Raw genomic sequence first — 15,571 nt, 5'->3', positions numbered from 1 at the left:
AAAGTATCGTTTCACTAAAATTGTACTCGAAATGGGATGTGAAATATTACATCAATTATTTAGAGATTAAAAAAGAAAGACAAAACATGAATAAAAAGGAAAGCGATTATTGATTGAAAGGGTATAGTTTTAAATTAAAAAAAGATGGAGACAACTTTGAATCTTTGAGTAATTAAGCAACTCTTTGTCCCCTTTAAGGATATAAAACAACAAGACTTGCACATATTCCACCCACGACCACACATTGTGGGCACATCTCTTTACTACATTATTAATTTTATTTTTATTAATTAAGTTATTTAGGAATTATGACATCATTTGATTTTGATTGAGGAAAATGAGTCAAATAGAGTGGACGAATGACGATGACTCCCTAATCTACCAAAGTGGAGCACGGAGAATCAAACAATTTACGGAAAATTACACTGCTCTTTCATGATATTTGGTATAATTATATATAAATTTTTATAATTTAAAATTTATATCTAATTTTTTAATGTTTATTTTTGTTTAATGAATAAATATCTTTATCAATTAAAATTCACTTAATTTGTTGATTTTTAACAACAAAATTGAACGAAAAAATCCATAATTACTCCCGATTGACTTATTACTGATTTATTGCAGGTCAAACAAATATTTGATAATTAAACTACCTTTATACGGGTGATGATATACCTCCTAAATACATTAGAGTATGAAAATGAATAAGGGTAATTTTGTCAGAAAAATATTTATTTGATCTGCAATAGTTAGTAATAAGTCAATTGATGATAAATATGTATTATCATTTATTTTTTTTGTTAATATCAATAAATTTTAACTAACGAATGAATCTATTATCCCAATTTGTTGGCTGACATTGTACAGTCTAAACTCTAGCATCTCGTCAGAATACAATTTTGACTGAATTAAACACAAACGGGACCAAATTAACAACATAAAAAATTTACGTTTGCACTCGAAATATAAATTTGATATATTCAATCACAACCAAACAAGCACTCATCTCTCCGCATTTACTTCTTATCTGATTACTCATTAATTGATGTATAGTTTATTCATTAGCCTCTAACACTTCATTTTTCCTTAATATACACAAAGTTCTTGACTTAGATATTCCTCACATAATTGTCTGGATTATAGAGTCCACGTCAGCGTGATTATTTCCTGTCTAATTACAGTGGGGCCCTCTATTTTTTAAGTAGTATTAAGACATAATTAGCTCTTAATGATGTGGATTAGCGTCCTAGATTAGTTTGTGTTAGACTTAAAACCAAAACCCCTTTAAGCTTTTGAGTGGAGAAGGAAGAGAAAGAGTCACGACAAGCCAATTGAATTCAGGTTATGTGACAGTCTGTCTGTCTAATTAGGCAAACAGCTAGATTTATTTGTGCTAATTCCCTTTTAAATATTATTTATTTATTCCATCCCCCATTTTTAATTTAAATCACTTATAATTCTGCTTTATGATCTGACCTTTCCACCCCTTCAAGAGCTGCATTCCTGCATATATTATTTATTAAATATTTTTTTTATTCATTGGTGCACGGGTTATTTCTATAATTATTTTTTTAAAATTTCTATTTTAGGTTAAACTGATGTGTTTATGATGTTTTGCTATGATTAATTAGTATGATTAAAAATAAAAATAAATATAATTACTAATTAACTATGACTGTAAAATGACTATTAGTCATTATTTACTGTAGTGAGTCCAAAATATTAGTTGTAAGTTGAAAATCAAGGTGAATATTTTTTTTATAGGTAAATTATAACAAATATTGACTAATCATGGTGAAAATTATGTTTTTGAACTGATTATGTAACATAATATTAATTTACCATAAATTTTAAATTATAGTTATTTTGCAATTTAAGAAATAAATTTTTTTCTTAAATTGGATTAAAAAAATTAAGTAGTTTCAACTTCGATCAGAATCACATGATTTAGTAACCATAATTCAGTAAGAATATATACAAATTGTGCACCAACAAAGTATTTATATCTGCAAAAGAATATGTAAAAAAGAAAAGAAGAAATTACATTTGTAGTCCCTAAGATGCAAAAGCTACTTTTTTTGAACGGTATTAGCGTAATATTTCTTAAAAGTATTTGTATATATTGGCCAAACCTCAAAGCTGTCGATGTAGTTTACTCTAAAAGAAAAAAGGTAAACTAGCCGGTGTGGAGGCTAATATGAAAATTGTGAAAATTGCCGGCAGGCCCCTCATCTTCATCCTTTTTTCACCATGCACCTCAGTCTTTTGCATATTTCTTGTTGATGATGAGAATAGAAAAAGAGCAAGTTGGGTTCTAATCCATGTGATCACAATCTTGGAACTAAATTTGAGTTTCTTAAAGGAATGTGCAAAACGACATAGTATTATTACAATGGGAAAAGGCATGATTCTTGGAATTTGGTCCCCCATGGCTTGGGGTTATTTTCTTATTATTTATTTTTTTAAAAATTAATTTATAGACCTATGGGTTATGTATTGGCCCATGAAACTTGAGATCCATTGGACCTTTTATTTATGGATATATTTATTTATTTATTTATTATTTTTTTAATTTTATGGGTGTAGGGGTAGGCAAGTGAAAAGAATTAAGATTTTGGTTAAATATATTTTATTTATACCCCGGAAATAATGTGGCTGATAAAACAAAAATTGCCCTTCTTACTTATAATTACCACATATCCGTTTTATTTTACTCCGTTAAGTATATTTTCTTAAGATTGTCCGCCAAAACTATTTTGAGTGAATTTAAATATTAGCTCATACTTTTATTTAAAAAATAACATTTAATTTATAACTTTTGTAAATTATATGAAAAAATATTTACGAGCTCAATATATACAAATATATTTTGTAAAGTATATTATTTATATTAAATAAAGTATACATATAGATTTTATAGATCAATTACATGTATAGATTTGCATATTTTACAATACATATAAATGTTCAATATATATAACAACACAGTGCACAAATTATATAAACTTCAAACAGTTAAATTTATACAGATTAATTGTAAAAACACAAATGTCAGGTAATATTTATATTAAATAATTTTTTTTGTAATAATGCAAATTATGTTTTAAGGGATGATGGTAATAAACTTATTTTAGGAATATAAATAATACGGACATTTTTATTCTAAAAAATTTAGTCGAAATTACGAGGGAGGGTTTCTGTAACCATTTATAAATTTAAGAGGGTAAATGCGATCATAAGCATACTTCAGGGGTAAAGTTTTTTTTTTTTTTTTGAATATTTTTTATTTGGAATATTTAAATAGGATAAAGAAGTCAACTTGTACAAACTTGGCTAGAGAAATTGACAGATTAATGACTATAATAAGAGTTTGTATAATAAGCATAAATCATACAGAAAATATAGTCATTAATCATGAAAAGAACATAATTACTTACTTAATTGTAATGATTGTGACATATTAATCTTCAAACAACATTAACACTAATCTTCGTTACGCTAAGCAATTACGTTAATTATGTCACGTGTCAGCAGGACCGAGTACGGTTTATTTAAATTTTTCGTTATATTAGTGTAACTATATGATATTTTTTATTTAGGAAAAAAACCCTTAAAATTTGAATTTTGACCAATTAGATTTTATTTATCTTAGATCTAATTATGTTAGCTTACCTACCAACGGAGACAAGGGAACTTAAGTAAGTTGTTGGTATGAAACACATCTAATCAGCTTATTTTCACAAGGTATATATATTTTATAAGTGGATTAAATTATCTTTCAATGAATCCATTTTACTTGCCTTAAATATTAAAAAAAAAACAAAATCAAAAGGCATAATCCTTTATTTTTCATTATTAAAAGATTAAATTAGTTCGTCGCAGATACAACTTCGTAATACACTCAAATAATTTAAACTCCTGCTCCGACCCTTTAAACTGATAAGTAAATAATTACATAAATATCTCAATAAATCGAGCAATACGTCAATTCGATCAGCACATCAATAACAACAAACTCACATAGACTCAAACATATACCCAAACATTATGTGGGGCTCGAACCCACGGCTTCAAATTTATTCTCGAAACCTCAACTTCAAACCACTGTGTTTGAACATCATTAGTAAACTTTCCGCTCCAACTTTGGAGGGCCCTAAATAAGGGTACATTATTGTTTTTACCAAATTGATAATCACAAACTATAATTACTTAATTAATGAATTAATCTCAACTTAGGCATGTGATAGTACTGTTAAATCCAGTAATAATCAGGCAGTTAATTGGCTCATCACAACTTAATTGATTAAGCTGTAGTTAAGTTGGTGCAAAAGCTATAATGCACATAGCTAGGCAGCAACTTTATCAAAAAGCTAGAAGCAGTAATGCTTTTTAAAACTCATTTGTGGACTTAGCTTTGTAGATTAATTAAAACCCAAAACTTGTAAAATAAGCTAGAAGCTGTACTGCCTCTAAAAGTCGGACTATATTTAAGCTGATGATGATAATTGCAAAATGGTTTAGTATTCAAAATTGCAAGTGATGATGACCAAGGAAATGACGACACAGATTATAGCTTAAAATAATCTCCACTATGGTCGGTAACGATTAATTGAAATTATCATTTTTTTTTTTTTTTTAATAAATTAATTATAATTATTAATATAAAAAATATACTGTATCTAATCAACACCTACTATTATAATAAAATAATATCACATACGTTGTTGGAGTTCAACACCTACTATTATAATAAAATAATATCACATACGTTGTTGGAGTTCAAACCCACAATGTTAGAATCATGGGCCTCAAAATCGCCAATTCAGATAGACATGATTTGAATATTAGGTTTTGGGCGTGTGAATATGGGCATGAATAACCAATATGATTTGCTTTTTGTTGAAGGACAAAAGCTTATTTTAAGTTGCCAACAGCTTGTGGCTTCTCCTCCATGGAGAAAGAGCCATAAGCTGCGGAACTTTTTGATCGAGTGCTGTACTTGATGTAGAAGCTAAAAGCTGCGAGCTCATATAATCTTGGTTTCTTGCATATTTGGTTTTTTCTTGGGTGATTAATACGATTTTGAAGAAACTCTGCAGTGATCATGTAATCAATATGATTTATCTGATACTATTGATACGTGTCTAATTGTTATAATTGTCTTTATTAGGTTTTAATATTTGATAGGAATGATTGTAATCGAGTTATTTTAATTAATAATAGTTGATTGTGTCAAATAAAAAATAATGTAAAGTTGATATTAATATCAATATTTTATAATACCGGTTTGGTATTTAAAACTTATAATTTATAATTAGAGAATATGTATATAATAAGGAAGGTGGAGTGAAGATTATATTGGTGAAAATTAATTAAGTTAATGGGCATGAATTAATGATTACAAAGGCAAATTAGATGGTGATTAGGGTTAGGGTTTGTGGAAGTGGAAACTCCACCCAACAAACAAACTCACTTGGAACCCAAAAACTTCATCATTTCAAGCTGTAAATCATAATAAAAGGTGAGATCCAGATTCCACATATCATCATTCTTTCATATCCAAGTGCTTCTATCACCCATCTTCAAGGTTCCCCTATCCCTATTTTTGAAAATAAAAATTATTTTTTTTTAATAATTTTGGTCCTATTATTAATTACTCCAAAAAACTTTTAATTTTAGTCTTAAGCTTTAATTCTGCTAAATTTATGACGAAAACATCAGCGAAGCCCCTCAAAACTTGACGAAACTCGTGTCATGCTTGTGATATTTCTGTAAAATTTAACGAATTAAAGCTTAAAATTAAAATAGCTAATTTTTTGAAATGCAATATTTGGACTGACTAATTCAAGGTGTGGATTTCAAATCCCTATTGATAAATCATTTAAATTTATTTGAATAATTCTAAATTTAAGTGATTTCTAATCCTTTGACTCTAAATTTGAATTATATTTTAATTAACATTAACAATTATCAAAATTTTCTAATATAGAATCATTTGAAATTATTTCTCTAAATTCAGTTTAATTTAAATCCATTGATTCAAATGTAAGCATGCGAAATTTAAATGGAAATAAGCAAAGCATACATTTTATGCAGGTTTAATATTATCATGTTGAAGAGAGTGATCCAATGTCAGTAATTTTGAAGGAAACAGAATCTACACTGCAATTTTTGCTGCTCTGCTCCCACATTTTATTGCACTAAAAATAGGGAAATAAGGTCATATACAGTCCTCAGACAACACTGTATTACAATCTTATTCCTTGTTACAATGAATGTGGTCTTATAAGGTACATTGTGAATCAAATCAAACTAGTCCAAGGTTACAAAACGTCCTGTAGTATTCCTCTCATTCTCCATTATACTCCTCTTGAAATTACACACGACCAAGAAATCACTACTTCCTTTGGAGAAAAAGCTTCGATGGATCAAAACTCGTATCAGCTTCGTTCAGGGCTTGAATGGTGCAAAAACGACCACGGAGTTATGCCCGCCGAAGCCAAATGAGTTGGATATGGCTGTAAAGTCATATTTGATCATAAGAACCGATAAACTATGCAACGAATTTCTTTTATGAGATAATTACAATAACACTCCTAAATACCCTGGGGGACAAAGTGGTAAAAATTTGTTATGTAATTCCAAAATCGAGGGATTTTTTGTAATATATGTAATTCTAGGGGGTGTCGATGTAATTATGCTTTCCCTTTTCCTATGGATGCCTGAAAGTAATGGCGCAAGAAACTCTATATTATCAATGCTAAGTCAGAAGTTGAACCAAATATGCAATTCAGATTTCATGATGTTTTTACCTACTTTGGACCACATTATTCAATGCATTTGAACATATCAGAACACATGAAAACCGGTGGAAGTTAAGGCAAGACAAAGATAATATTACATACCAACATTTACTTCATGCTGTTTCTTTACATTTGGGACTGTGTCGATGGTGACCTCAGGTTCCAATTCCTGCACATACAATGCAAGATGAGGACATGACGATAGCACAATCTCATAATTTCAGAAAATTTGCAAAATTAGTAGTTGTTTGTTACATATTGGTTGATCGTCGGATGTAACCAGCCAGTCGTGATTGCTTTGATTGTCGCTATTGCTTCCAGTCCACCGGCAGCTCCTAGCCCGTGTCCAATCATAGACTAGATAACAGACGACGAAGCAATCTTAGTAAGATTAGCTAAGAAATATGATTCAAACAATGTACCATATTACAAAAGATTAATCACCTTTGTGCCGTTCATCTTTATCTCGGACGTGTCTTTGAAGACCTTCTTGATGGCATTAACTTCAGCCAAATCTCCTGCAAGTGTTGATGTGGCGTGAGCGTTCACATAGTTAACCTGTTGGTCGAAAATTATCTAGTGTTAATACACCAAGAATTTGGTTAAAGGCGTAACCAGCGAATTAAATAAGCCAACCTCTTCAGGGGCCACGCCCGCGTCTTGCAGACTCTTGATTATGCAAGATGAAACACCAAGCCCATCTTTGCGAGGATCAGTCATGTGATGAGCATCACAGGTCACGGCACCTCCCAAGTACTCGGCGATAATGTTGGCTCCTCTCTTCACAGCATGCTCCAAGCTCTCCATGATCTGCTTGCATCAAATTTCAAAAGTTTCATGTTATAAGAATAAAAAGTGCTGCAATGCTGCAAGACTTACGTGGTGAATTTCAAGATATCAGAAAAAAGTACAAAAGGATTCTAAATCTAGTTCCAGATAAAGCCTATAAATACTATACCGTACTGCAGGGCGCTCAGCTTGACCCGAGGGAAAAAATTAAGTTTCAGGGCTAGGACTTTATTAACATACCATGACAATTTGTGAAATTAAATGAGTGATTCTTGTCAAGTTGGATCAGGATTACACACCAAAATGTGGAGCTATAAGTTTCTCAACTTAACAAAACATCTGCTCGGAAAAGTTAATTGAGTCGTACCAGTACGCCAGCACCTTCACCAATGACAAAACCGTCACGGTTTTTGTCCCATGGCCTTGATGCCTCCTGTGGGTTATCGTTTCTGCTGGACAAGGCTCTGCAAGCTATAAAACCTCCGACTCCAGCAGGAGTAATAGCAGATTCCGCTCCACCAGCCACCATGATATCTGCATCGCCCCGTCTAATATGATTTGCTGCAGCAAAGAAGCAGTAATTTGCTGTCGCACAAGCTGTTGAAATGGAGTAATTAGGCCCCATTAAACCGGTGTCTATAGCCAATAATGCAGACCCCATATTGGTGATTGAATAAGGAATGAAAAATGGAGTTATTTTCTTGTATCCCTTTAGTACTAAGGCTTCCACTCCGTTGCTGAAAGCCGAAATGCCTCCCATGCCGGATCCTACCAACACCCCAATTCTCGTCTTGTCCATCTGCAACACACAGAAGGAAATCATTTACCTTTTGGTAGTAAGGAATACGCTCTAATGATCTGAATGACATGCAGCGATAAGAAATTGAAAATGTTCACTTTTTCGAGCACGTCTTTGCTGAGGCTAGCATCATCAAGGGCCCTCTTGCCAGAAACCAAACAATATCTCCAGACGTCATCTAAACGGCGATCACTTTTCCCATCAATGTAGCCCTTGGAAGTGAAATCACGGATCTGGCCTGAAAACCTAACTGAATACTCGGAAGCATCAAATCGGTCTATAGGAGTGATTCCGCTTACTCCATCTAGTAGTTTATTGTAGAATGTGTCTACATCACTTCCAAAAACCGAAACGAGACCCATTCCTGTTATGACAATCCTCTTCTTAGGATCTGTTTCTCTCTTGGGAGCGGAAACTGTTGGAGAAGCCATTGCTTTTATTCTCCCCCACTTTGCTACTTAGAGAAAGTGACTTGATCAGAACATAAAAACCAACACAACAAAATAGTATTATGTTAAAACATATCAGCAGTATCATATCATACAAACAGAATATCTGCCAAATTCATTATCGAAAAATAATATAACCTTCAGCTACTATCGAAAAATAAAACATACCATTCAATACTTATTCAAGATCAATCAATAAAAGTTCGTTTGACCTCAGTTTGTAAAGAATAAGAAACCAAGTCTCAAAATAACTTTTTGTTCGATAAGTCCTCAAACTTGGCTCGACGTCAATGCAATTAGTGAAATAATAATAAAACATGAGTAATAATATCAAACTACTCGAAAACTCGACTCCTGTTTAACTTGCTTAAAACTCGTTCAAGTTCTATCTTATTACAAACCAAACTAAACTCATATATAGTTTTCAATCTTGATTCTGGAACGAACACAGAGCACAGAAAGGTGATCATGAAGCAGTAAAGTTGAAGCAAAGAACTCCACGATTCCGACAACAAACATTAAAACCAAACACATTGGGACAGAAAGAACACAAAAATGTCTTCCGCCGATCATAATCAGACGTACAAGAAGTAGAGATAAACCCTGTTGTCCGAATCCCAGTTGAGCCCACATGCATGGTTTCTACTGCTCTAAGGCCATTATACTGAAACATCGAAACCCCATTTCTTGCTGATGATTTGCCACTCTTCTCCAGGATCAGACCAGACGAAGACGCAGAAGCAATGGCGGCCATCTTCACAACCAAAATCAAACACTAAAATTCCTCCCACCAAAGATATGATTCTTGATAGTTATATAAGAGGGGGAAAGGGCGTAGAGGAGGATAGAGAAAACAAACAAGAAAACAGGGGAGGGGAAGGAATTAACGAGGAAAGTTTCTTGCTTTTAGGAGTCGGTGTTGGAGACTCCGCCCTTCTCTGTTTCTGCCAACAACCATTTATTACCGAACAAGATTTGGCGATGATCGCAACTTCAAATCCTTTTCCTCTCTCCGAAGCTAACTTTATTATCATTAATTGCAAGAGCTGGAAAATAGTTATAGCCGTTTAGCTGCAAACACAGGTGGTGTTGGTGAAGCAATGAATGAATGTTTAGCTCTTTACGTGGCACTTCCGAAATTCTAGCACACACTGTGTTTGTGTTAGACCTCAACCAATTTATGTAATTGGTTTGTATTTCAATTAGTTTGATGAATTACATATAATTAAAGATAAATATAGAGATTTATTTTTTTAAAAAAAAATGTCATAGTTATAAGGTATTTTTTATTTTTTGAAAAACTATAAATATTTCTTTAAAAGTACAAGTATTCTAACAAAAAGATTTTTTGACAGTGCATTCTAGGGAATATTTATTAAAATATCTATTGATGCATTAAGAAAACGCACAAGTCCAATGCATCTGAATAATTGTTCAAGACTTAGGCCAAAACAAAAGCAAATCCTGAAGGATGACCTGTATAAAAGACGTTAGCACTCCAACGCCAAGTTAGTATTGAATTTTGAAATTGAATAAAGCTAAAAAGTAAATAAATGTGATTGAAAATTGAGATATGATGCATAAAATTGGTGAAAAGTATAAGAACACGTGATAACGTGTTTGAAGAGTTCTTAGAGAATGAATAGAGAGTGAGAGAGATGATTTAAAGAGCATGACAAGTGCGAGGGATGCAACCAGAGAGTGAGAAAGATGTCAGGAAGGTGTGTCTCGTATGGAGGAGTAAACCTGTATCTATAGGGGGTGTCCTTCTGCGATGGAGTTTTGCATGTTTCCTTCTTTCTCAAGGAGAAATAGATAAGGGTTGTTTGGATAAGCCATTATCTGTCTTTATCTTCTGTTAGGTGTGTTTTTGAATGCTTATCTCCAACTTGGAGGAGACCTTTTATCAATGAAGACTCCTAACCGCTAGGGAGTCCTAGCCGCCAAGGAGTCCAGGGCTTGAGGGGGATCTCTTTCGTCTGCAAGGAATCCCAGCTTTTTGGAATATCCTCCTTGCCAGGCCGATGTGGTTCCAGGGTGGCTGCTGACCTCTGAGCTCATGGGTGCCACATGGGAGAGTAGGCTGCCACATGCATGGGCTTTTTGGGCCAAATATTTGGGCAGGCTTTGGTCGTAGTCCGAATCGAGGGATGTCCTTATCAATTTGAATAATATGAATAATAATCTTCCTTATCAATTTAGGAATGGATAATGTTACTAGCTACAGAGCACACATGTGCATAAAATAAGGAATTCATAAAAATTGATCAAATACATTAATTTTAAATGTGCATGAAGCAAAAATTAATAGGTAAAATAAGTTAATTTTTAATAGATATCTATATTGTGAATGAGATGAATATATTGGAAGTTTTTTTAGTCTATCAATATTAAAACAATGGGATAAGTACATTGTATTCTTCTTTGTCTAATAAATAGATCCATCAATTAGTATTTGTTATACATGTTCTCGTTCAATAAATAAATATATCAGTTAGTCAAAAATCACTAAATTTATCGATATTAGCAAAAAGAATTGAATAAAAATGCATTTACCTTGTCCATGTCTACAGACGTTGTTGGCTCAATTGTATTTCTTTTCTTCTTTTTTTTCTCTCGTAAAACTAACCGTCATGATATGTAATTTCTATATGTATATGTCATATAATAAACAATCTTTCATATTTTAAAATATAATATAATAAAAATAAATTATATAAACCAATGTATTATATTAACAAAAAAAAATCAACTTAAAATATTATCGACATATCAAAAGAATTGGTATAGTAGTATTAAAATAATATGGAATCACTTTTATAAAAAAGAAAAAAAAAGTAATTACAATTAAATTTAAAATTATCTACTTAGGGGGTATATTTGTTATATTTAAAAATTGGTGCATCGGTATCATTAACCATCATTTGTGAATATAAAGGGTCCTTTTTTTTTATACTAGCTGTCATGGCACGTTATTCCGACATTCATATAATAAATAATATTTTATATTTTAAAATATATTATAATTAAGAAAAAATATATATAAACTAACACATCATATTTCAAAAAAAAAAAGAAAGCAACAAATAAAAAAGAAAATCAACTTAAGGGTATTATCGTGAAAAAAAAATTGTATTTTTTTTTATATAGTATAGATAAGACAGAATGCAAAATATTTTTAATATATTAAAAAATTAAATATGTTAATAATTTCATACTAAAATATATGTTGATGAAAGGATACATCGAAATCTATTAATATTTTGTTTGAATTGTAGAAATTAATCTAAAAATTTTAAATTCATTATAACAAATTCATCAAACTCTTAAATTTTTATTTTGAACTACATTTTATGTTATTGGGATGAATTTCAAATCTATTTAATATGACGTCCTTTCAAATTCTTACTTCAAATCTTCCCCTTAAATGCAAACCCTGCACTCTTATAGAAAAGCAGAGTTCATAGAAAAATGGAACTTAAAATTTTAAAATAAGCAGTGTAATTTATTAGAAAATATTCTGGAATTTATTAAAATGTAAACTTTTTTTTTTTTCCTTTTTTTTTTGGATATTTTGGAATGTTTTTGTCCAATAACTGAAACCGATATTGAGAAATTGTTGGGCCGAATCTAGATTGGACTAGGCCCAATAAGGTTTGTTATGAAGAAATAAAGGTTCATTAAGGATTGGGCCTTATAACCCATCTTAATTGGGCCATAATGAAAACTGAAGATTAAAACTAAAATGTATATTTACAACTCAGCCATTACTATAGATATATAGCCTTCACATGACATGTATATTTACTTACCGTATTTATTACTTCTCGAATTATCTTTATACCAACCTTTTTAATTTAAATATCAGGGGCTACAATTAGGACAACCAACTTTATCACCAAATTTTGTCGACATATGTATTCGAAAATATCTTAGAGTGCATTCGGATTGACGGAAATGAATCGAATGGATTTTAAATCCATCTAATTTGTTTGGATCGTAAGATAAATTTGTAAAGTTTAGAACATTCTATAAACCTATCAAAATTGTAGCCTATTTATGGTGGATTGAAATCGACCTAATAACCTATCATAATAAATCCCTTTGAGATGTTGTAGAGTTGTTAGCCAAATAAATTTGAAATTCTTGCATGAATTTTTTATAATTTCAAATAACCAAACTTCAAATATGTGAATTTGAAATTGAAAGAACCCGAAATCTATTCATTTTAAATTCTTAATCAGATCCAAATTCATCTGTCATAAAATGGGATGGGACCAAAATTGCAGTGTTTGATGGACAAGAAAGTAGAAACAATGTAGTGATGAGGACAGGTTAATGGTTGAACAACTAAAGATAATGTTGTGGTCTTCAATTAAAGGTTCAGTATATTGAAAAAGTTAGGTGGTGGGTGGGGGTTTGGACATGTAGTCATGGAGAAAAACCCCAAAATGCCCTTTAATCTCAATTTGGAAAATGGAAAAACAAAAAAAAAATTTGAAAAAAAAATGGTAATTGATCAGTCTTACTTTATGTATATCAGAGTATATCAATCTTTATAGTATTTTTTTTATTCTGTTCTTTTATTCGGGTTAAGGCTGTAGATGACATGACTGATTCGACTTGAAATAGATTTTACAAATGACCCTCTACTCGAATAGGTAAAATTGGTTTGAAACCAAATCGTTAGGGTTTTTAGAATGGCTCGTAGCTATGATGTTAAAATTTGCACGAGTTAGGATAGGAGATAGGGTTGAGAAGATAGAGCCCTTAGAATTTGTTTGGTTTAAGTGATAATTTGATATTAAAAAACACTATACATTTGATTGGGGAGAACAAATAGAGAAAAAAAAAATTACATTTATATTAAATTCCTTCGAAGCCCAAATAATTCCTCTTGGTATTTATAGGATGCCATCGTGTCAGAAAGTGTACAGAGCCCAGGTCACTATAGTGGCCGTTCGATGTTTTATGCATCAATATTTGTGGAGGTAGGGTCCACGTGTTGGTCAGCTCGCACAACTCAAATTAAAAAAAAAAAAAAAGATGAAAAGGAAGTTTTTTGCTAAATAACTCCAGTGACTTTTAAATATAAAATTATCAGTGCTCTAATTAATTATTAAAATCAATCGTTTTTCTCTTGTTTAAAAAGAAATAATTATATTATGTTTGGGGAGAATGGTTGATTGTTAGATGACCTACTTATGATGCGTTTCCAAGTCAAAACTGCACCATTTCCGCAGCTAAACGACAATCCTTTGCTCGTTTTAATAAATTGATTGATGGATACATACATCTGGTTTTGGACATTTGGTTGACTTTGGAGTTGCTCACCTTTTCCTCGACTTGTTCAAATACATTCATCCATTTCAATGTTGGAACTTGGAAGAACTCCTCACCCACAAATTCCTCGATTCAATAACTTGCCTGTTTTTTTCACCTCTCATTTGTTAAGGACGATTACGCTGTTCTCGTAGCAGATTTGGTGTAATTATATAAAATTCATATAATTTTATAAAAAGATAATTATACTCTTTTTTTTTAAAGTTTGGTATAATTATACATAGACATATGTAGTTTGAAAAATTATATGTAGCATTTCTGATATTTGATTCAATCTAATAAATAAGTCTTTTCGTCAGTTAAATTTTACTGAATTAATGATATTAACAAAAAAAAATGAACAAAAAATGATATCTATCATCAATTAACTTATTATTGAGTTAATGCAAGTCAAATAATTTTTTTTTCAACTAAACTACTCTTATAACGGTGAAGATATACCTCCTGACATGCATGAACATGTGAAGACGTATGAGGAGAGTTTGGTCATAAAAAAATTTATTTGACTTGCATTAAATCAGTAATAAGTCAATTGGGGATAAATATAGATTTTTTTTTATTTTTTTGTTAAAATCAGCAAAATCGATGAGTCTTGACTAACGAAGGGACTTATTTGTTAGACGACATCAGGTCTCAGGGATGTTAGATGTAATTTTTCAGACCACAGATAGTCTATATATAAGTGTAATTATCCCTTTAAAAAATTACATTTAATATTTTTGATATTTATAATTTTCTCAATTAGTCAAAATTTGTGGAATTTGCTGATATTAATAAAAAAAATGAATAAAAATTCATACGTACCCTCGATCGACTCAGTATTAATTTATTGAAAATCAAATAAATATTTTTTATCCCAAAATTTATCATGAATATTATGGCATTGCATTATCCAGTCTCCCCATCCATAATTTTAACCCAATTTAGAAAATATCCACATTGGATTCAATATGGTCTAAATAATGATGATGCATGAATGATTGATTAGGTGGATAATTATGAGTCAAAGACATCATGATGAGGAGAAGCCCACATAGGCCCAAATGTAAAAGCCCAATTCAAAAGCCCAACAACTCCAAGGAGAAAGACATCTAGAAGACACGTGGCACTGGTCTTTACCTTAGTTCCTAAGCAAAATCCTACTCCACAATGTGAATTCACCCACCTTCCTAAGAATCTAAACCACACTCCTCTGACCTTCTAGACAATTTCCAAATATCAATAAATACATAAAATTCCAAAAATTTGGAATAAATAAATAAATAAAAGGTCAAAATAGGAAAAATAAAAATAAAACTATTTTTCGTTTTATTGACTAAATTTAATTTCAATTTTTAATTAACAACACATACAATGTAATTAATAATCATAAACTGATTATATGT

The 15,571-nt window shown here is 31.1% G+C and overlaps 1 protein-coding gene across 3 annotated transcripts; it reads right to left on the bottom strand.

The window, feature by feature from the left end:
• Positions 1 to 6,135: 6,135 nt before the first annotated feature.
• Positions 6,136 to 9,965, bottom strand: LOC105165117 (3-oxoacyl-[acyl-carrier-protein] synthase I, chloroplastic). Of its 3 annotated transcripts, XM_088881479.1 has the most exons (9): positions 9,748 to 9,959; positions 9,429 to 9,597; positions 8,493 to 8,848; positions 7,963 to 8,394; positions 7,443 to 7,616; positions 7,251 to 7,364; positions 7,062 to 7,163; positions 6,909 to 6,975; positions 6,136 to 6,521 (listed from the first exon to the last, which is right to left on the bottom strand). In XM_088881479.1, the coding sequence occupies exons 1-9, from the start codon at positions 9,799 to 9,801 to the stop codon at positions 6,454 to 6,456; spliced, it is 1,536 nt and encodes a 511-aa protein (XP_088737605.1). In that variant the 5' UTR covers positions 9,802 to 9,959; the 3' UTR covers positions 6,136 to 6,453. The 3 variants fall into 3 exon arrangements, 2 of the variants coding, with proteins under 2 accessions (XP_088737605.1, XP_088737606.1); XM_088881480.1 differs by lacking the exon at positions 9,748 to 9,959 and having other exon boundaries at positions 8,493 to 8,865; positions 9,429 to 9,564; XR_016065881.1 differs by lacking the exon at positions 6,136 to 6,521 and having other exon boundaries at positions 6,938 to 6,975; positions 7,251 to 7,324; positions 9,748 to 9,965.
• Positions 9,966 to 15,571: the final 5,606 nt, after the last annotated feature.

This window comes from Sesamum indicum, linkage group LG6, assembly GCF_026168435.1.
Source record: "Sesamum indicum cultivar Baizhima isolate 11 linkage group LG6, ASM2616843v1, whole genome shotgun sequence".
NCBI classification, from domain to species: Eukaryota; Viridiplantae; Streptophyta; class Magnoliopsida; order Lamiales; family Pedaliaceae; genus Sesamum; species Sesamum indicum.
Note: the sequence above shows the minus strand (reverse complement) of the source record. Positions and strands in the feature narration are given on the sequence as shown.

Bases quoted from the DNA above. Each gene is read 5' to 3' on its own strand.
- LOC105165117 (XM_088881479.1), bottom strand. From the start codon at position 9,801: ATGGTTGTTGGCAGAAACAGAGAAGGGCGGAGTCTCCAACACCGACTC. The intron at 8,849-9,428 runs GTACGTCTGATT...TTCTCTAAGTAG, and splicing joins AGGGTTTATCTCTACTTCTT to CAAAGTGGGGGAGAATAAAA. The intron at 7,365-7,442 runs GTTGGCTTATTT...TTCGACCAACAG, and splicing joins CGGGCGTGGCCCCTGAAGAG to GTTAACTATGTGAACGCTCA.